We start from the raw sequence: 22,085 nt of genomic DNA, 5'->3' as shown, positions 1-22,085 counted from the left end.
TTGATCCACTCATCGGTTTTGTTTCACCATCATCTCTAAAGATAAGCATCAGGGTCCCGATCACCATGTTAGGGTTTATTTTGTGACAATGTATTTACTTATTTAATATTAATAATATATTTGTTTAATATACATTATATTGCTTATTTTTACTCCTTTTAAAGTTATCTCAGAGTCCCTTTAAAATTGTGCGAAGGCCCTCTAGGGGGCCACGGTCCCCTGGTTGAGAACCACTGCATTATATTATCAAAGAGAGCTTTACGAATAACAAAATGATTTGAATACTGTGGCCAATCTAAGCATATGCGTGTTTATTTCAGTCTTAGAAAGTTTTTTTTTAGCTTGTCAAAACTGTGAGCTCGTTTATAAGCATTGTACACGGGATACAGTGATTGTGTGCACTTTCATGCACATCATTTCCAAAACATCTAGCCACAAGAGAGATTATAATGATGTGATGTGTTTCTCATAAATAAACACCTTATAATTGCAATATCAGTTTTGCATATTTTAATGAAGGAACGGTGAAATAGGCTCTTGATTGACGCGTGTAAATCTGATCCGGCGGAGGACAGTGGCAGCCAATGGGAAGCGGGGCGCCGGCTGTTTCTGAAGGGAGGCCCCTGGAGCAGCGAGCGCGCGTTTACTTCAGCGCGGACGCGGAGGAGAGACACGAGAGCGCGCTTCTTCTCATACAGTCCGGCGACACATCCATCCATGAATGCATGCGGTGCATTTACTGGGGTGAGTGCAAGCTTTAAGTTCTCCATCACCGTCGACGTTTCAGTAAAACGTAACTAGAAACAGAAAAAAAGTGTTTCTTAAAGTCCAGTAGCCTACCTTTCGGAGGATCGGCTCGCCGCATTACGCACGCACAGCACCGCAACATATTTACCTTAGAACACTAGCAACTTTATCTATAAAGTGTCACGGATATGCTGCGTTTAATGTCTGTTTTATAATAGCCAGCATGTAGTCAGTCAAATAAAAGGTATATGGTTATGAATGGAGCTGCTGAATGCAGCAGTTCATGTTTCAACAAATCGCTAAAAAGTCACTCTTCTACTTTAAAGGGTGATCGGACCGCGCGCTGAAGAATGGACGGACTTTACGACCAACAAGTGCCTTTCATAAAGACTCATGTAAGTCTGATGAAGGTAAATTAGTGATCTCCATGATTGTAAATATATATCAGTCATTGAACTGATTGAATGACAAGAATCTGCGTTTGGACATGTCTTTACAGAAATATGACAAATGTGCGTGATTCTTCAGTTTACGGGAACTTTACGTCAGTTTACGTTGTCCTCTAGATCGATTCTGAAGATATTAACAATCACTGATAGTTTAAAACTTAAGATTATAATAGCTGTAAATCTTATATTAGTGTATTAAATTAGTCTCATGGCAGAATTTGTGTATGTTGTTGGGCTTTTAATTTCTCCTAACACATTTAAAATGTGTTAAATTCTGGGGAAATCTATTAGGCACTTTTTTCAGAAAAGCATATTTTCTGTTCATCTGGAATGTATGTAGAGTTTGCATTTAAAAAACAAAACAAAAAACAATGTAATCTACACTGTGAAAAAAGTTTCTGCCTTTAATTTTTAAGTACAATCAACTTGGATGAAGTCATTGCAACTTAAATTACATTACAGTGACTTAAAAAAATAAGTTGAAAGTTGTATTTTTTATAAAAAAGTTAAAAACTTATGAGTTAAAAACATGTTGCCATAACTTATTGATCATATATATTTTTTTACAGTGTACTTTCAGTCACAGCAGGCATTTTACAAAATAATTGAGTTATTCAAAAGGAAAAAATATTTGGTTATGATGTAAGGAAAAGTGACAGAGAAGCAAGTCTCTGCCAGAGTGACAGTGTGAAGATTACAAATGGGTCAGTATCTAACTTGTTGGGTTAGTCCAAGTCCAAGACTTATCCAACTTTTTAACTCAATAAAAACTTAAAATTGTCATTACCATTACAAATCATCCCCATCAAAATCAAAACTACGCTTGAGGTTTGATCGAGGCCATTACTCAAGAACATGATGAAAATGTTTTTTAAAGATTTCAACAGGTCAAAAGTCCCATTAACTGAAGAATCCTTCATATATTAAAAGTACGCCGCATGATGAATGAAGCTGAAGTTGTGTGTTATTTCAAAAGCGAGCTCAACACACTCCATCTTCAAATTGAGACAATTGATCTGTTGCTTTCTGCTTAGAATCCTCGGGGAAAGACGTCCAACACGAGACCAGCGAAGGACAGGAAAAGAAAATTCATTAACTCTGCCCTGGCGTTGGACACCGAGGGTAAGCACTCAGGTGTGGGTGAAAAAGACAATGTTCATTTCACGCCTTCTTAACATCTTGCAAAATGCAATATCGCTCGTTGCCACCTGCACTCAGGGCTTTAAAATCTCAATCAGCAGCGCTCGCCTCGCTCTTCAGAGGGCTTTGAGACTGGAATCGAGTGTCAAAACTCATAATTAAAGCTTTGTACCTGTTGTCTCACCGTCTCAAACTCTGCCGTCTTTGTTTTAGAGCTGTTTCAAGATCTCAGTCAACTTCAGGAGACCTGGCTCGCCGAAGGTAAGCTCTGGTCTATTTACTTCAGTCTCGCTGAAGGTTTCTCAGCTTTTGTTTCGAAGCTGAAGAAGAGGAGTGAGTTTGAGGGGGAGATTTGGGGGAGGGGTGCAAATATGCCTCAAGTTACAGACCTAATCTGCAGTCCAATTAATGCATCTGTAGCGAAGGCACTTGGTGTGTCATGCATACATTAGTGCTTGAGAAGAGCAGGAGTCTAAGGGGGAGACCGAGGAGGTTCTACTTTGAGTGTCATCACAAATTACCAGAAGAACTTGCAGTCTCGCTCACTCTCTTCTCCTCTCGTCCGCTTTTGGCAGGAGCTGAGGGAGACGAGCCACCAACCCTACCGCCTCTCTTTCTCTCCCTCGCTCTCTCTCTCTCTCTCTCCAACACGCGCGCACTCCTTCTCTCCCTCACTCGTTTTCTTTTTCTTATACCTCTCTTTCGCGTCTGATACTTCTCATATAGTGTTTTAAGTTCTGTTTCCTTTGTTTTTTAAACTCTTTTTGTTAAAGAAATGGATTGACGGTAGATCGCTTCCTGCGCTTCTGCTTTTACCGCTTCGGTTTTTTTCGCCCCTAACTTTTTTTTTTGGTTTCTTTTGGCAATTTTTTTTTTTCTCATGGCAAGACATGCTGGTTGTGGTTTAACACAAACGTGATGCTTCAGGAATTAAGCGCGAGTGTCTTCTTCCCATCTTGCTTGCAGCACCGACCTTTAGGTTAGTAAATGGTTCCCTGTTTGGTTGATTGTAGATGTGTTTGGAAATATTTTTATGTGATTAAAAAAAAAATCTAATAATGTTATTTTAAAAAATCTAAATGGCAAACTCGCAATTTTGATGTTAAAGGATTTTCTTGTCTTGAAAATGTCAAGACGGTAACACTTTACAAAAAGTATACATTTTTTAGTTAACTACTTTAGTTAAGATGAACTAACAATGAACAATACTTTGACATCATTGAGTAATCTTAGTTAATGTTATCTCAACATTTACTAATAAATTTTTAAGATTAAAGTTTTGTATTATCATTAGTTAGTGCACTGTGAACTAACATGAACGTGAATTTTTTTTATTAACTAACATTAACAAAGGTCAATAAATGCTGTAAAAATATGTTAATATTGTTAGTTCATGTTAGTCAATGCATTAACTAAAGTTAATAAATGAGACCTTATTGTAAAGTGTTACCGTTAAGACTTTTTTTGTGTGTGTGAAGTTTTACTCTAAACTGTGTGTATTTGTTGCTGCAAAATTTTGCAAATATAATAAAGTATATTTCTTTGGTTCTCTAAGCTTAATCTCAGACTGTAAAAAAGTGAACAATTTTGCTGGATTTTTAAGATTTCTAAAATGTTAAAGACATTTAGGAAAGCTACATTAATGCATGTACAAATTAATGTTGTCTCTAGTTAAAATAACTTTTTTAGTTTTTCTAAAAGAAAAAAATATTCATATTCAACTACACTGTGATAACTTTGTTGAAAATATAGTTGAAGTTGAAAATATAAGTCAAATCATAGTAGACATAACCTTTTGTCTGTTTATTGTAAAAAAAACACTTTGGTTGCAAATTGGGAAGGAAAAACAACAACAAAAGAAGTTGGACAGCTGAATATCATGCAAAGCAGTTTGTAAAACCGATTCCAGCGCTTTGCATTTGTGAAATCACGACTACCTTTCAGCCTATGGAATGCATTTGCGTGCGCTTTGGACAGGAAGATGAGTGTGTGTGTGTGTGTGTGTGGGTCTGTTTTCTGTTAGTGATCGCACTAAGTCTAGCTAGTGTGACTGAATTTGTTTAGCACAACAGGACGTTGTTGTGTCTATTGGTCACATTGAAAAGCCAAACATCTATAATATGAGGAAATGATCTGATCTAAATAGGATTTACCCACCTGCATAAGGAAAGAGAATCTCAATTTTTAATAGAGTGCTTTCTTTAATATATTTAAAAATGCTTGCAGTATAATCGTGGATTTTAAAATTAAAAGTACGCTTTATAACAGATTTTCGGACTTTACCGTCCTTGTCCCTGAGTTTGATTATGCCAAATCCACCCCAGGGCCTCTAAAAGAATAAGACATGACTTAAATATTTTAGTGTATCCGGCAGGGGGAAAAAAAAGTGGTCGCTGCAGTAGATATTACAGTGAGGAGTACAATTCAACCTGTCTTACATCCATCAGCCGCAGCGCCAAAAGATTCAAGATAAATCGCAGATAGATTTAATATATGACTTCCTGTCCATTAGAACCCAAACGAAGACCTAGCGGTTTCATTTCAGAGATTTATTAGCTCAGGTAATTGGAAAGAAGAGGAAGACGTATGAGCGACAGACAGTATTTCCGGCAGCGTAGTCTAAAGAGCTGATGGCTCGTCATTTGACATGCATGTGTCATTTTGGCCAGAGACAGGTGACAGTCACTTATTTCGTCTAAAACTTCAAAAAGACTGACTCAATGTGTCACATACCATTTAGCTTCTTAGTTTTACTAGTAGGTTTTGATCGCGATTTTTCGCGTAAAGTGTAACTTTCATCTTTTGCAGTGAGAAGTGATTATGAGTCTTTGCGTGTGTCTTTATGTGGCCTGGTGCTGCAGTTTGTCTCTTTTCTGCTCTTCACTTCTTCTTTTTTTTTTCTTTAACTGATGGACATGCTCCAACACCTTAGCTAGCCTCAGGAGTGGCGCTGGGATCAGCTGTCCCATTCACAGGTTGACTCATTCACCCTGCTGAGAATACTGGCTGCATCTCAGTCTTTCTCTGTCGCTCACCTTTTCTCTGGCTACTTTTCTGACTCTTAATGCACTCTGTGTTTCTTTCCTGCTCATTCTGATCTAGTAAGGGGATTGTTTAATATCTCTTTGGTTGTGTTTACACCAGTACCAGTGAGGGAGATGGCGGTGATAACTCTTGTTGAGTTTAACCAGTAAAAACGTCTGCTGCGGTTGAACTCGACTCGCTATTCCAAATACCCAAAACACTGGCAAGAACTATAAAGATATATTGGCCCTGATTGAGAAGAACTGTATAGCCTTGGGCATATGTTTTATAGTTTGTGGATTGAGTTATAGAAGAGACCATAAAATTCTGTTTTAACCATTATTGTTTATTGAGATACAGTTTATTGAGAGTTTATTACACTGCACAAAATTATATGATCAATAAGTTGACAACATATGTTTTTACATTGCTTTAACTCATCAAAATAAGTTAAGCAATTAAAAAAATCAATTCATTTTTAAAATCATTTTAATGTAATTTAAGTTGAAATGATTTATATTTTTAAGTACAATCAACTTGGATGGGGGATTTTTTTGGGGGAAAACTTCAAACAATAAAATACACTTGAAACATAAAACAATTCATGAAACAGCAAAAATATCAAATGTAAAAAAAAATTTAAAAAATAGCCTACAAATATTGTAATTAATACATTTTTAATTTATAACATTTAAAACATGTGACAAATTGCCCCTACCTGACATTTATGAAAATAATATTTTGTATTTATCAACTTTCCAGTTAAAATCTACCTTCATTGAGAGTTTAGACTTAAAAATAAGCCTTTTGTCTACTAGCCCCAGTCTCATTTATAACATTCAACACATTCTCATTAGATGTGAATGCATTACATTTTACACAGACATGAGGAAACACTCTAAAAGGTCCACAAAGAAAGCCGAAAAGCCAAGTAGCCGAGCAAGACTTGTTGCCTTACACAAAGCAAATGTTGATTTGCGCATGTTACGACTTGTTACTGTTGTTGTGAAAATGAAAATCCAATTTTAGCGCAGAGGAATAAACGTGCTAATAGCCCCGTGCAGCGAGGTCTCGCACACTCCTCTGCCGCCGTGCGCCTTTGTGTCGAGTTTAACAAGCAATAAACAACAGGTCTTTCTGACGCATCTAATATAAACATGAATGTGCTTAATTGAGATCCATATGAAGGCTTCATTATTTTAGCATTATATGAGAGAGGGGAAAGTAGGGGAACGTGCTCTGTTTGGACGGCAGCCGTCGCGGCAGGTACAGGTGCTTTCACCAGCGGGGATGTGTCCCAATTAGACAGTGTGAACAATAGGTGTTTTCTCACTGCATGGCTATCCTTATGAAGACACTGTGTAGTTGCAAAGCACAAGGCAAGGTGTTTTATTTGGTTGCCTGGTCTGATACACATATATCAGTGAATTCTGCTGCGAACGGCAGAGACAGATTTAGGATGTGTTTCACACACCTGCTTTGTCATTGAAATTAAATTACTGACATAATTAGAGGATATGTTTTCTCTGTTTTCAACCAATAAATGTCTTCATGGGTTGGTCTGAGAATTTCAAATCATTAGTGTTTCAATTACAGAGGATTATTAGAGGAAATTACTCATTTAAGCGATTGTTAGAGGACAGATTGTGTTAGCTCGACCAAATATGATAGTTACGAAGGAAATATCTGTTTATTTACCCTTTTCTCTCTTCTTTTTCCTCCCAGCTCAAGTTCCTGACAATGATGAGCAGTTTGTTCCTGACTTTCAGAGCGAAAACTGTAAGTGTGCATGACCTTTTTTCTTTTGCTATTGCTATTAAATGTATAAAACAATACCCACGTTTATATTATGTCTTGAGGGTTTATCAAAAACTCACACGGTAGAAAGGCCTGACTAAAATACCATTCTCAAATTTGATGATTTAGCGTGCAATTTTATTGTTACGTTAGCTCGTTTTGTCCCTTGTTTACGACATGTTGCCGTTCGCCGCTGTTGTTTCTGTGAATAAACAGAGAGAGATAGAGAGAGCGCGCGAACGGCGTGTGTTCTCTAGGTTGTGTACCTTCTCAGCGAGTGCAGCCAGAAGCAATAGGCCTTTAAATGGGCATAGGAAGTAAAGTTGGCGCGCAGTGGTCGTGGCAGAGCCGGTGCCAGTGTCGGAAGTGGCATGGACTGAATGAGGCACAGTGGGGAGCGAGTCCAGCTTATGTCTTAAAGAGGAGCCAAAACAGACTCTGCTACAGAGGATGTAGGGGAGAAGAAGGGGGGCTTTGTCTTTCTAGAGAACTCAAGCTCATTAGGCAAAGAAAATATACTAGTGTTTGCTGATAATGGGCTATTGTCCTGTATTCCTTCCTCAGTCTGAGCTAGACCTTATTGTGAGCGTAGACCATGACAAAGGTGCAGTTAAATGTCACAAAAGGAAGCCTTTATTGCATGACCTTGTTTTCTATATTTGAAAATAATTATTTATAAAACTATTTTTTTGTTGTATTTTAATAATTAATGTACAGCAACGATTATTCCATTCCAAAATGTATATTTGAGCAAGACTGTGTAAAGCGCAGGGTGTTAGTTGGCGTAGTCGGCAGGGTGGGGAGGAGAGGAGGGACGGGCAGATGGAGGTAGAGCGAGGGCATGGCGGTTGGGCTCGTGAACGGGCATCCTGGCCCTCCCATATGGGTCTGAGTCGGCAATGCCAGTGGATCACTTCCGTTTCATGGGGTCCATTCCCACAAAACACCCAGAAATTGGATATACAGGGATTACACAGGAAGAAAGAATACACCTCTTAAACTGCTGCGCAGTAGACATGTGGCCTGATGAAGTGATTGTTTGTCAAATTATTTGTATGATTTAATTATATATATAGTTTGGGGTCAGTACAATTTTTATTTTATTTTTTAAAAGAAATATTTAGCCAACAAGGATGCATTACATTGATCAAAAGTAACAGTAAACACTTTTTAATCTTACAAAAGATTTCTATTTCGAATAAGTTATTTTGAACTGAAAAAAACAGCACAAACGTTTTTTCAACAGTGATAATAATAAGAAATGTTTCTTGAGCATCACATCAGCATATTAGAATGATTTCTGTATGATCATGTGACACTGAAGACGAGTAATGATGCTGAAAATTCAGCTTTACCATCATAGGAATAAATTACATTTTAAAATATATTCAAATAGAAAACAGTTATATAAAATTCATCAATATTTCACAGTATTGCTGTTTTACTGCATTGTTGATCAAATAAATTAAAAGATTTCTTTTTTTAAAAACATTAAAAAATCAAACTGACCCCAAATTTTGGAATGGTGTTGTGTATATATATTAGAAAATGCATTTCTTTTATTTTAAATCCATCTGGAATTGTAAAGAGAAGGGCTGTTGTTACTGTAAAAAGATCAATTTAGTTTTTTTTTTTTAACTCTAACTATAATAGTGATTTGTGGCTGTGTAAGTGTGATCAAACAGTGATTATATTTGAGTTATTTGCCCTTTTGTAAAGGCCATCGTAATTCAAGCCCAGAGTGTTTAAGAAGAAGGTGTGACTGAATCTATTATCAGCGAGTAACAGTCAGCGAAGAGGTGAGAGTGAGAAAGAGAGAAGGGTGAGAAAACACACGACCATCAGCACAGAAAAAAAGTCAGTATGAAACTTAGAAACACTTGTTTTTTTTGTTTGTTTTTTTACCAAAATGCTCTTTTATGTAACAGGGTGCAGTGAAAATGGTGTTTGGTAGTGTAATGAATGGACTTTTGTGAAGAAAAGACGTTCTCCTAGTGCGTTCTGCTAAATTTAGCATTGAATCAGGCCCATCAGGCTATTCATTTATGAAAGTCAAATCTATTAGAGCGCAGCTTTATGGAAAAAAAAATAACTTTTTGCAGAATGGAACATGAATGTTTAGTTAACGTCATAAATATGGAAATAATTTCGGGATATTTTGCATAAGCTAAGATATGAGAAATGAATTTTTTGCTATACTCACCACGGCATCCTTTTAAGTGCTCTTTATTTGAGTCAAAGCTTTCTTTTCATTTTTTTTGAGGCAGTGTTACCCACTTCAGTTGACATTTGACATACTTAAGGGGTTTTAAATGTATCTCATAAATTGCAAGGATACAAAAAAAATGGCAGTAAATGTCATAAACGACTTCTTGAAAATGCTGTCCATTAACAACAATCAATGCATGTGTAATTGTTGAAATCCTGGAATGGCATCCTGCATGTATGTCGTCCTATGATGCTAACAGATTTTGTATTGATTCGATTACTCGTATTCCTTTGCGTAAAATCAATTATGGCATTTTTTTTCTTCGTCTGTCTACGTGCTTCTTAATATGGTCCGTCAAGAAGTCTTCCCAAGTATAAATTATTCATCTGTAGTGCTATTTTAGAATCCACTATCATGAACAAGGACACATCTTAACAAGGCCATTTAAAATTTCAGAAGACTGCCAAATAAATTAAAACTATGGTTTTTGACTTAAGACATTGATATTTTGGTAACACTTTACAATAAGGTATCATTTGTTAACATTAGTTAATACTGTACATTAACATGTACTAACAAACAATATATTTTTACAGCGTTTATTAACCTTTGATAATATTAGTTAATAAAAACGTTCATGTTAGTTCACACAATGTAAAAAAAAAAATGTGCTTCCTTAAATTTTTAAGTACAATCAACAAATAAGCTCATGCTTCTTCCTACTCCTTTTCGGACATGTATAAGTTAATATTGTTTTCATTGTTTTCTTTTATTGTTTTCCTTTTTAACATTTTTTTTTTTTTGCTTTCTGTTTTGATGAGCATTTGTTGTTATTAGGTTTTTGTTTTTGTCATTAAGTTTTTTTTTTATTTTGTTTCCTATACATGTTTGAAATAAATAAATAAATAAATAAACTTGAATGTTTAAGTAATTTCAACTTAAATTGCATTAAACTGACTTAAAAAATTGGATATAATTGTGATATTAAAAAATATATAATTTATGAAAAAGCTGAAATTTGCTTAACTTATTTGTATGAGTTAAAGCAATGTAAAAACTTGTTGTCATAACTTATTGATAATATAATTGTTTACAGTGCAGTGCCTTAGATACAATTTAGATCTTAAAAATGTATTAGTAAATGCAGATTCAAAGTATTATTTTGATTCAGATTGCCATTAGAAGTAAGCAAAAATGTCAAAATACATTACAATACTCCAAACCAAGTCTTGTCATTCCATTATACTTACTGAAATGTTCCTTTAATGTTATTTTTTTTAATTGAATATGGTTACTGAATTGGAGGCAGATTTGTATTAAAAAAGTATATTTTATTACAAAATTGCCTTGTTCATGGAAGCATTTGTTTTAGGTGTCTAGTGCAAGAAACCTTTGCTGAAAACAACTTTTACGCATGCAAATGCAAACAGAAATTGAATGATTTTTTGTTGTTGTTGTTGATTGTATACAGAAGGTAGATGTATGTTGTAAGGTCACCTCAACTTCATGTGCAGATGCCATGCGTGACTGCAGCACTTCTGCGTCCTCTGAGTAATTCTTATTGGAAATATGTTCACTGGTAATGCTGTGTTTAAACATCTGTGCGTTTCTGTCTTCCTCAGTGGCGTTCCACGGGCTGCAGTTGAGGATAAAGAGAGAGCCCCACAGTCCGTGTACTGATCTGGGCTCAGCCTGCAGTCAGGACAGGCCCTTCAGACTCCACTATGGGGAGAAGTGCCTGTATAACATCAGGTACATCAGTGCACAAATCAAATCTCACACAAAACCCCCCCAAAAACACAACCCACCCCCCCCACACACATCAAAATACTGGCAGTAATAAGACTTGCTAGACTGCAACGTCTAGAAAAATTTGTGAGAAACCATAAGTGTTTTTGCACTAAAGCAGTGAAAGTCAACTCTAAACTTTATACTTCCAGCTGTCGGGATAGACACTAGCATCCCATATTTTAGTTTGCAAATTCAACCTCAGCAGCTGGTGTGAGAGATTTAAGTGATAAATGGGCCTACATACATTTGCAATTCATACGATACCGTTTAACAAACTATTTTTAGCCATTATTTTGTATCAATTTAGGGTGTGCTATTTTCCTAATTACAGATGTTTTGTGAAAAAAAAAAAAAAAACTAATTTCTGAATGCAAATTTCAGACACTAAGGTGTTAAGGTGGGTGTGTATTTCACCTTTTATATGTGACTAAAGACGTTCATTTGACAGAGCATCTCTGAAGCAGATGGGGTCTTGGCATTGACTTTTCAGCCTGAGCCAAGAATAGTCTTAAAGATTTATGGGGAAAAATGCACAATAATGATAGTTTTCCTTTAGTTATTTACTCCGAGGCAACTGTACAGCAGGTGCTGTTCGAAATGACTTGAATGAGATCCACCTGAAATTGGAAAGGGGGAAAAACACACACACACAAAGAAAAACAAGAAATTACGCTACGGTGCATTAAGTGCAATAAATGGCTTTTCCACTTGGACAAGCGTCTACGGCAAACACGGTTGCTTGGTTACAGTCATCTTCCTATTGATTTGATTTTAAATTTATGACATTTCACTTGTATGTTTTATTTCGCTGGAGGAGCCAACCTGCCCTCATATTGCAAATGGCACTCAAGCTGAACCAACAACCTCTGTGATAATGATGTTCTTCAGAGGAGCTTTGGAGATTGTCAAGCCCCACAGAAGGCTGTTCCTTCCTTGCCTTTTAATGTTTCTGAATGGAGCGTAATTGCCTTACGGTTCATCAGATGATTCATCTTTGGTACCGTGTCGATTGTTTGATGTGAGGGTTGGCAGTTGGATGGATCGGAATAGACGTGGATCATTTAATTGTTTGATAATGAAACTTATTTGTACAGAGGTCATTTATACACTACTGTTCAAAATTCTGGGGTCAGAAAGACTTTTTTTTCTTTAAAGAAATTAATATTTTTATTGAGCAAAGACACATTCATTTGATTAAGATTGACAGTAAAGACATTTATAATGTGACAAAAGATTTATGTTTCTAATTAATGCTATTCGTCAAAGAATCCTGAAAGCAAAATGTTTCACGATTTCCTCAAAAAATGTAAGCAGCTCAACCGATTGATAATAATAATAAATGTTTCTTGAGCAGCAAATCAGCATATCAGAATGATTTCTGAAGGATCATGTGGATTAATTTATAGAGATTTTGAAATACCAGTTTAGCATGCATTATACAGTGTGCTGCAGACAAAAAGCTTTAGAGTTTATGTTTTTTTAATTTTTTTAATTTACCAGTAATAAAGTCTGGCGCAGTCTCATGATAATCTCTGTAGTCTGAAAGGCCCTCAGGAAAGACTAACTTAAACTGCTCTTGTTCCCTGGTGTCTCCAGTGCCTACGAGCAGAAGCATCCCTCGGGAATGAAGGCCTCCAGCCCAGTGTCTACCCCCTGCAGCACGCCCGTGTCTCCTGGCCAGCATGTGTCTCCCACTGCCGCCCCTACCCCCAAACCAGACAGGACGTACCCTCACCTCGCACCCCCACAGACCCTCCCTGACAGCGCTTACCCCATGGACCACAGGTACTGCCAGTTACCAAAACACTGCAGATAGATAGAACGTTAGACGGATAGGCAGACAGATAGACAGACAGGCATAGAGATAGATGATAGATAGATAGATAGATAGATAGATGATAGATAGATAGATAGATAGATAGATAGATAGATAGATAGATAGATAGATAGATAGATAGATAGATAGATAGATAGATAGATAGATAGATAGAACGTTAGACGGACGGACAGACAGACAGACAGACAGACATAGAGATAGATGATGGATGGATGGATAGATAGATAGATAGATAGATAGATAGATAGATAGATAGATAGATAGATAGATAGATAGATAGATAGATAGATAGATAGAACGTTAGACGGACGGACAGACAGACAGACAGACAGACATAGAGATAGATGATGGATGGATGGATAGATAGATAGATAGATAGATAGATAGATAGATAGATAGATAGATAGATAGATAGATAGATATAGACAGACAGACATAGAGATAGATGATAGATGGATAGATAGATATAGACAGACAGACAGACATAGAGATAGATAGATAGATAGATAGATAGATAGATAGATAGATAGATAGATAGATATAGACAGACAGACAGACATAGAGATAGATGATAGATAGATAGAGACAGACAGATAGATAGATATAGACAGACAGACAGAGATGGATAGATAGATAGATAGATAGATAGATAGATAGATAGATAGATAGATAGATAGATAGATAGATAGATAGATAGATAGACAGACAGACAGACAGGCATAGAGATAGATGATAGATAGATGATAGATAGATAGATAGATAGATAGATAGATAGATAGATAGATAGATAGATAGATAGATAGATAGATAGATAGATATAGACAGACAGACATAGAGATAGATGATAGATAGATAGATAGATAGATAGATAGATAGATAGATATAGACAGACAGACAGACATAGAGATAGATGATAGATAGATAGAGACAGACAGATAGATAGATAGATAGATAGATAGATAGATAGATAGATAGATATAGACAGACAGACAGAGATGGATAGATAGATAGATAGATAGATAGATAGATAGATAGATAGATAGATATAGACAGACAGACAGAGATAGATAGATAGATAGATAGATAGATAGATAGATAGATAGATAGATAGATAGATAGATAGATAGACAGACAGACAGACAGACAGACATAGAGATAGATGATAGATAGATAGATAGATAGATAGATAGATAGATAGATAGATAGAGACAGACAGACAGACATAGAGATAGATAGATAGAGACAGACAGATAGATAGATAGATAGATAGATAGATAGATAGATAGATAGATAGATAGATAGATAGATAGATAGATAGATAGATAGATAGATAGATATAGACAGACAGACAGAGATGGATAGATAGATAGATAGATAGATAGATAGATAGATAGATAGATAGATAGATAGACAGACAGACAGACAGACAGACAGACAGACAGACATAGAGATAGATGATAGATAGATAGATAGATAGATAGAGACAGATAGATAGATAGAGACAGACAGACTGACAGACAGATAATGTGTGAGACTTATTCTATTCAGTGTTTTGTTCAGATTTCGGCGGCAGTTGTCGGAGCCGTGTCATTCGTTCCCTTCTCCTTCGATGTCGCGGGACGGACGACCCATGTATCACAGACAGATGTCGGAACCCAGCATCCCCTTCCCTCCTCAGGGGTTCAAGCAGGAGTACGCCGACCCCCTCTTCGAGCATCCGGCCATGGTGGGGGCGCCTCTTCCCCAGACGTACCCGCACTCCATGATGATCAAACAAGAGCCCCGCGACTTCACCTACGACTCAGGTGAGTTACGTTTCTATGCATTCACATGTCTAATAACACCGACTGCATCGTCTATAATGTTTCCACAAAACTACTGTTTTCTACATTGATAAGAAATGTTTCTTAAGCGATAAGTGAGAATGTTTTCTGAAGGATCATGTGACACTGAAGACTGGAGTAATGATGCTGGAAATTCAGCTGTGCCATCACTGGAATAAATGACATTTTAACATATATTAAAATAGAAAATAGTTATTTTAAGTTGTAAAAATATTACACAATATTTGAAGAGCAGTGTAAATAATTAAACAGAAAAATAGATTAATAAAATAGAAAAAAGTTTAATGTCGAAAAGAAAACTTTTTTAATGTTTAAAGCATGATTTGTAGGGGATGAAAACGGTATTTACTTCACTAACCTAAGAGGAAATAGTCTGAGGATTTTGTTTCTTTTGTTTTCTTTGGGGCACAGATACAGCCAGATAGCAACTTTATTAGGTATGGGGAGATTGATAGAATTAGCCTATTATTGGGTCTGATCTCATTTCCTGAGGGCCTGGCTGGAAAGGAGAGGGGCCCCTAATCTCTCCCCCAGGGGCCCTCAGGCTGTCGGCCCAGCTCTGCCATGAATGAAGAGGCTTTTGGTTTTCATTCATAAAAAATGGAGTTGGACTGCAGCAGCCTGTCAGGAGAGAAAACAGCGCTGCTTCCTGTGGATTATGTGTATCTTTAGAACGTAACCTGGGGATAATAGCAATAATACTCTGGCCTTTTCTCTTTACTTTGTCAAAGCAACAAATTCGAATTCATTGTTTATTAAAAAAAATTGCATTTACTCTGACAGTTCCTAAATAATTGCTAAATTCCTAAAACATTAAGTATGTTGTATGTTTACATTATCATCTAATATATTATCTAATAATTATCTATAAATTAGACACACTAAAAGCTAACAAATGAAGCGATGAAAGCTTCATGAGTGTGAGTGATTGGTCTGCATTGCTTCTTTACATCAGTGGAGGAGATCATCGACATGTTTTGCATCTCCTCCCAGTCATTTAGAGGAATTTATCCTGCCTCATAAAGGAGCTTGTTTGTTGTGAGCTGTCTGTGTAAGGACTGGACAGTCAGCGGCTAATTTAATCAGCGGTAATTTCCTCGACAGGCCCATTACTTGAATGAAACCCTAAGAGATCTTTATAGGTCCAAATGAACAGGGTTAGATGTTTTATGGAGCATTCACTTAAGCTGTCTTGCTTGGCTTTGATTGAATCGCAGCTCCAGCAAACATCACGACTGACGCGGAGCACGAGGCATCCACTGCGGTTGTCTTGTCAAAATAGGATGTTGTACTTTCTTTTCTTTTTTTTTGCATTGTCTGTGACGGGGAAAATAAATAAATAATGTTTTTTAGGTTTTAGAACCAATGCATAATTTATTATGCATATTTAAAATGCTTTTTTGTTTTGCTTTTCTTTTTCAGAAGTGCCTAGCTGTCACTCTGTATATCTTAGACAAGAGGGATATCTGGCGCACAGTAACAGAACAGAGGGTAACTATCCACACAGAGTAATGTTTTTGATCGTATATTGCTGTCTTGTTCATTAATGTGTCATATTTAAACGTTTTATTAAATGTAAAACGTCTCAAGATTATAACAATTTCTTCTTTTTTGTTCCATAGGCTGCATGTTCGACAAAGTTGCAAGGCACTTCTATGACGACACTTGCGTAGTGCCGGAGAAGGCGGAGGGTATGTTATTTATCTTTTTAAAATATATCTTTCTTTTTAATAAACATAATTATGTGCCGAGTTCAATATTATTTCTTACTAAGTTGAATCTTTACTATACAGTCATTTATGGTCTTGTCTATGAGCCACTAGATACGTAACATAATGACAATCTAAAACGGCACCATTGGTCATTGATGTCTTGCATTGATGTCATATGATGTCATACACCGATTGGTCTGTGCAGCGCCACTTCAAGTCGAACACACCTAATGACTTTTTTATTTTCCGCCCACAGGTGACATAAAGCAGGAGGCGGGGCTGTACCGAGAAGGCCCAACCTATCAGAGACGGGGTTCGCTGCAGCTCTGGCAGTTTCTGGTCGCCCTACTGGATGACCCCTCAAACTCACACTTCATTGCGTGGACGGGCCGGGGCATGGAGTTTAAACTCATTGAGCCTGAGGAGGTACTAACTAGTGTAAACATAGTTTTCAAGATTGTATCTGTATGCGGCTTCTTGAACATTGCAGATAGTTGTGGAGCTTTAAAAGCGGTGTTGTGGTCGCATTCAGCAGGGAAAATAGATTTTATTTTTCTAAAAATGGAAAATAGAGGATAAACAGTTTATTTTAAATCCATTATGACATTAATATTTGAATTTAAAATAATTGAAATAATACATTTTAAATAACCCTGTAAAGCCTGTGATATATTTTTTTAATGCAACTGTTTATTTTGGTTTTAGACAAAATAGTAAAAAGGTTTGCTTGTTTGTTAAGTATCATATTTGATACATCAGGCTTTTATTGATTCTGTAGTATGTAATCTAATCCACTGAGATACTTATAATAGTATAGCAAACTACTAAGATGCATATAAATATCAGTCACTGATATGGGGGCAAAATGGATAATGCAATGCAATACAATGATGACTGAGAGATGTTCCTCAAGCCTGATGTATCATATTTTATACTATTAACATGATTTTTCAAAAAATTATGATTGAATAATCCAGTAAACCCAAGTTGCTTCAGTCCATTAAGTGTTCTTGAAATATTACTAAAAATATGAAAGTATACTTTACAGCAAAAAGACCTTTTTAGAGTTATATTAAAGGGATTTTTTGACATGCTAAAAAAGTAAAACCATCAATCAGACGACAGAAGGCCTTCGAATTTTGCATATAAAATATTATACAGTAGGCTTTATAAGGTTAAAGTAACTTTCCCAGACAGCAACATAGTGTCGGCCCAGATCCGGCCCACATCTGGTACACGTGGATTCCACACGTACCAAATGCTATCCGGATTAGGATATTATATATTGCTTATTTACATCACTATCTGATTATCTTTACTAAAATTAAAGTACTTCCACTTTATATGCAAATTTTGGAATCCTAGGGAGGCTCTTCATTTGTTTGTTCAAAACAGTCTGTCATGTCCATCCAAAAAACAAAATATTTCAACATGTTGACTCTCCAAAAAGTCCAGAGTTTGGAAAGCGTGGACAGAGGTGTGTTTGTGTAAAGTGTCTGCGACAGTGAGACTCGCTAGTCCTGTGTGTGTGTGTGTGCGTACTGGCGTTGGTCCACAGGGCAGCTGTAGGGAACAGGGCAGTCATTCATGCCATCAGGTGACTGGGACCGTTGGGATTGGCTGGGCGGGTGCAAGGCGTGAATGAGCCGCAGTAGAGTGAAAAAGGCCCACAGCGCCGGGCTCTGGGAGAGTGGTGGGAGGGGGATTTGAAAAGGAGGGGGGCACAGGTGGGGGGTCGTGTGGACAGGTGCAGGAACATCTGCCACGCTCTGCTGTTCCTAATGAACACATCTCTGACTAGAGGTATGGTACAAGGCTGTGGCCAATGGAAGATGCAGACCGACCAATGCTTTGTTCTTGAGTGGGTGTGATGTCTTATTGTTGCCTAATGTTTGAGAGAAACCTCTAAGCTCATTTGTAACAACTTACTCTCTTTGCTTCAAAGGTGGCACGACGCTGGGGAATTCAGAAGAATCGACCTGCAATGAACTACGACAAACTGAGCAGATCGTTGCGCTACTATTATGAAAAAGGGATCATGCAAAAGGTAATGCAGGCTAACAAGCTAAGCTGCATCTTCTGACACACTAAAGGTGTAGCTTAGCTACTTTCAAAAAACAAGCCTTTCGGCTTAAGTTGTCTTTTTTCATAATGAGCTACTTTTATATGCTAATGACTGTTGTAAAACTACTTTAATAAGAAAATTGAATGCTCAGCTACAATGCTAAAGTCTTGAAAGTTTGAATACTGTCATTTAAAGGATGCATTAAATTGATCAAAAGTGACAGTAAAGACATTTTATAATGTTAGAAAAGATTTATATTTCAAATAAATGCTGTACTGTTCGTCAAAGAATCCTGAAAAAAACAATAATAATATTTCTTGAGCACCAAATCATATTAGAATGATTTCTGAAGGATCATGTGACACTGAAGACTGGAGTAATGATGCTGAAAATACAGCTTTTTTGAACACATGAATAAATTACATTTTAAAAAGATATTAAAATTGAAAACTGTTATTTTAATTTGTAATCTGTATTTTTGATCAAATAAATGCAGCCTTGAGCGTAAGAAACTTCTTTCAAAGACATCTTTAAAAATCAATGTTTATTACAGTAGTGTAGTTATAACATTAAAGATATTTTAGGCAAATATAGGCATTTCTGGTCAACAATAAAACATAACAAGTTGGACTTTTTTAAAATAATTTTTGAATAATTATTACACATGCAATTTTTATGAGCTTATATTAATGGAAAACTTCAATGAATATTTTTTTTCTTTGAAAAATTATTTTGTCACACTGAAGGAGTATTTAAATGAGTAACTAAAAAGTTCAAATAAATGTACAAAAATATCTCAAATTATACTTTTTATGGATTAAAAGCATGACATTTGTCAACTGAACTTAATGATGATGAAAGTCATCATTAAAAAAGTGCAACCATCTACGTTTTCCTTGCGCCGTTGAGATATACAGTAATATTCTGGTTTCTTGATTCAAAGGTGGCAGGTGAAAGATATGTGTATAAGTTTGTCTGCGACCCCGAGGCTTTGTTCTCCATGGCTTTCCCTGACAATCAGCGTCCGGTGCTGAAGACTGACCTGGAGCGGCAGATCAACGAGGAAGACACCGTGCCGTTGTCACACTTCGACGAGAACATGGCGTACATTCAAGAGGGCGGCTACTGCAACCCGCACCCGTACAACGAGGGCTACGTCTACTGAAAACTGCTACAAGAACAGTCCGGCCGTTTCGACACAAAACAAACTTTCAGACTGTCCCTCATTTCCTTCAGTCATACCCCAGGACAAAAGAGAGCACTTTATGGACAGAGGACGATGGCAGTGTGTAAACCTACAAACTTACTGGTGTAGTTGCGTTAGATGCTCCTTTGGTGTTTTTTTGTTGCTATTGAAGGGGATGGGGTGTTTCAGCATGCCGTTTTCTCACAGCGGAAGACTCTCGAGGGCAAATGGCCTCTCTCCGGACAGATGTTTTGAACTATTTAGACAGGTTAGAGTCTGGAGCACGTGAGTGGAAAAATCCCAAACTCTTTTACCATTGAAACTCTTGGATTGTTTGTGGAGCGCTTTGTTATTTTTGCACATTTTCACGTTTGTTTTGTTTTTCTCTCCCTTGGTGTCAAACTGAGTAAATAATACAGTGTATTACTATGGAAATAAAATCCTTCAAACTCTCCATGTCAAAGTAAAATGAGCACATATCTGAACTGACCCGTATACTTCCTTTCTCGCCCATCCAGGATCCATAAAATAATTGAATACTTGCACAGTTACAACAAATTACAGATTTGTGTTATTTGTGAAGGGATATTATACTAGTATTCAAGTTATACCCATCCATTTATATATATATATTCTCATATGAATATAATGTCTTAGAGGAGGGAAGATGCAGGTAATTTTCTCAATGAACAAGATTTTTTTTCTTAACGAATTAAGACAAAAAAAAAACACGTTAGCATGATTTCATAATACTACAGTGCATGGTGATTCAAATACTGCAGTTTTTTTTAGATATATTTAATTAACCATCTGTATACTTCAGTATTTGACACCATATTTCACTGAATATGACTTTTTGGTCAAAAGCGCCTATAGATATCAAATAGTTATCTTCAGACAGGTCTTGTGCAAGATGCAAGCTTCACACGTGTCTGTGACATCATTCTATTAAAGTTACATTTCTACTATTAGAGTGACAAATAGCTTTTTTATTAGGAAAGAAATTGGATGTTGGTCCATTACTCGCTCCACCATGACATCTTTGAAAATATAAAACATGTATATTCAGGTTAATGCACCTCAATGCTGCTTTTCGTGTAAATTTAGTCACGTATGACCAGACGGCAGCTATGCCCTGCAGTACGTCCATTTTTTTTTCTTCATTCTTTTTTACATTTGAAAGACAAAAAGAAAAAAAAAACATCAGTGTTTATTGAATGTAAAAAATATATATACATAATTGCGAAGGGAATGGCAATAGCTACACTTCTGTAATAAAATAGTGTTGAAATACAATCGGGTTGTTTTTTTTTGTTCCTAAGTATAACATTGTAACTTATGTCAATCCTTGTCTCATATTTCAATGGCACAAACATTCAAGCAAATAAGTAGTGTTGTTCCCTAGTTTATGATTTCATTCAATTTCCAGATCCACAATAAAACTGACAGAAATAGAAGCTCTTACTTGAGATAGTTGTCTAATAACAGTGACTTTTTACTCTGTTGCTTGACAAATGCTTTATGGAAACTTGTTTTCTTTCCACCACAGAATAAAAAATAAAAAAGCTAATTGTGACTTTTTATCTCACAATTCAGTTTTTTCCCCCTCAGAATTGCGTGATATAAACTCACAATTATGAGAAAAAAAGTCAGAATTGTGTGATGTAAACTCGCAATTGCAAGAAAAAGTCAGAATTGTGTCTGATGTAAACTCGCAATTGCGAGGAAAAAAAGTCATAATTGCATGATATAAACTCGCAATTATGAGAAAAAAAGTCAGAATTGTGTGATGTAAACTCGCACTTGCAAGAAAAAGTCAGAATTGTGTGATGTAAACTCGCAATTGCAAGAAAAAGTCAGAATTGTGTCTGATGTAAACTCGCAATTGCGAGAAAAAAAAGTCATAATTGCATGATATAAACTCGCAATTATGAGAAAAAAAGTCAGAATTGTGTGATGTAAACTCGCACTTGCAAGAAAAAGTCAGAATTGTGTGATGTAAACTCGCAATTGCAAGAAAAAGTCAGAATTGTGTCTGATGTAAACTCGCAATTGCGAGGAAAAAAAGTCATAATTGCATGATATAAACTCGCAATTATGAGAAAAAAAGTCAGAATTGTGTGATGTAAACTCGCACTTGCAAGAAAAAGTCAGAATTGTGTGATGTAAACTCGCAATTGCAAGAAAAAGTCAGAATTGTGTCTGATGTAAACTCGCAATTGCGAGGAAAAAAAGTCATAATTGCATGATATAAACTCGCAATTATGAGAAAAAAAGTCAGAAT

General features: G+C 36.3%; 1 protein-coding gene across 7 annotated transcripts; it reads left to right on the top strand.

The window, feature by feature from the left end:
• Positions 1-589: 589 nt before the first annotated feature.
• etv1 (ETS variant transcription factor 1) lies at positions 590-20,255 on the top strand. 7 transcript variants are annotated; one of them, XM_056270760.1, is made up of 13 exons: positions 590-744; positions 1,074-1,142; positions 2,231-2,318; positions 2,550-2,597; positions 7,086-7,139; positions 10,989-11,118; positions 12,754-12,942; positions 14,555-14,799; positions 16,261-16,329; positions 16,461-16,529; positions 16,807-16,976; positions 18,496-18,597; positions 19,559-20,255. In XM_056270760.1, the coding sequence occupies exons 2-13, from the start codon at positions 1,098-1,100 to the stop codon at positions 19,778-19,780; spliced, it is 1,431 nt and encodes a 476-aa protein (XP_056126735.1). In that variant the 5' UTR covers positions 590-744; positions 1,074-1,097; the 3' UTR covers positions 19,781-20,255. The 7 variants fall into 7 exon arrangements, with proteins under 7 accessions (XP_056126735.1, XP_056126734.1, XP_056126733.1 ...); XM_056270759.1 differs by having other exon boundaries at positions 14,543-14,799; XM_056270758.1 differs by having other exon boundaries at positions 1,074-1,157.
• Positions 20,256-22,085: the final 1,830 nt, after the last annotated feature.

The sequence above is a fragment of the Rhinichthys klamathensis genome, unplaced genomic scaffold, assembly GCF_029890125.1.
Source record: "Rhinichthys klamathensis goyatoka isolate OS25496 unplaced genomic scaffold, OSU_Roscu_1.1 h1tg000308l_1, whole genome shotgun sequence".
In the NCBI taxonomy this organism is placed as follows: domain Eukaryota; kingdom Metazoa; phylum Chordata; class Actinopteri; order Cypriniformes; family Leuciscidae; genus Rhinichthys; species Rhinichthys klamathensis.
This window is presented reverse-complemented; position numbering and strand designations above follow the sequence as displayed.

What these genes read in the sequence shown, in the direction of transcription:
- etv1 (XM_056270757.1), top strand. Translation starts at nt 1,098, where the DNA reads ATGGACGGACTTTACGACCAACAAGTGCCTTTCATAAAGACTCATGTA. An exon ending in CTCATGTAAGTCTGATGAAG is followed by an intron (nt 1,158 to 2,230) that starts GTAAATTAGTGA and finishes CTTTCTGCTTAG; the next exon opens with AATCCTCGGGGAAAGACGTC. An exon ending in AAAAAGGGATCATGCAAAAG is followed by an intron (nt 18,598 to 19,558) that starts GTAATGCAGGCT and finishes CTTGATTCAAAG; the next exon opens with GTGGCAGGTGAAAGATATGT.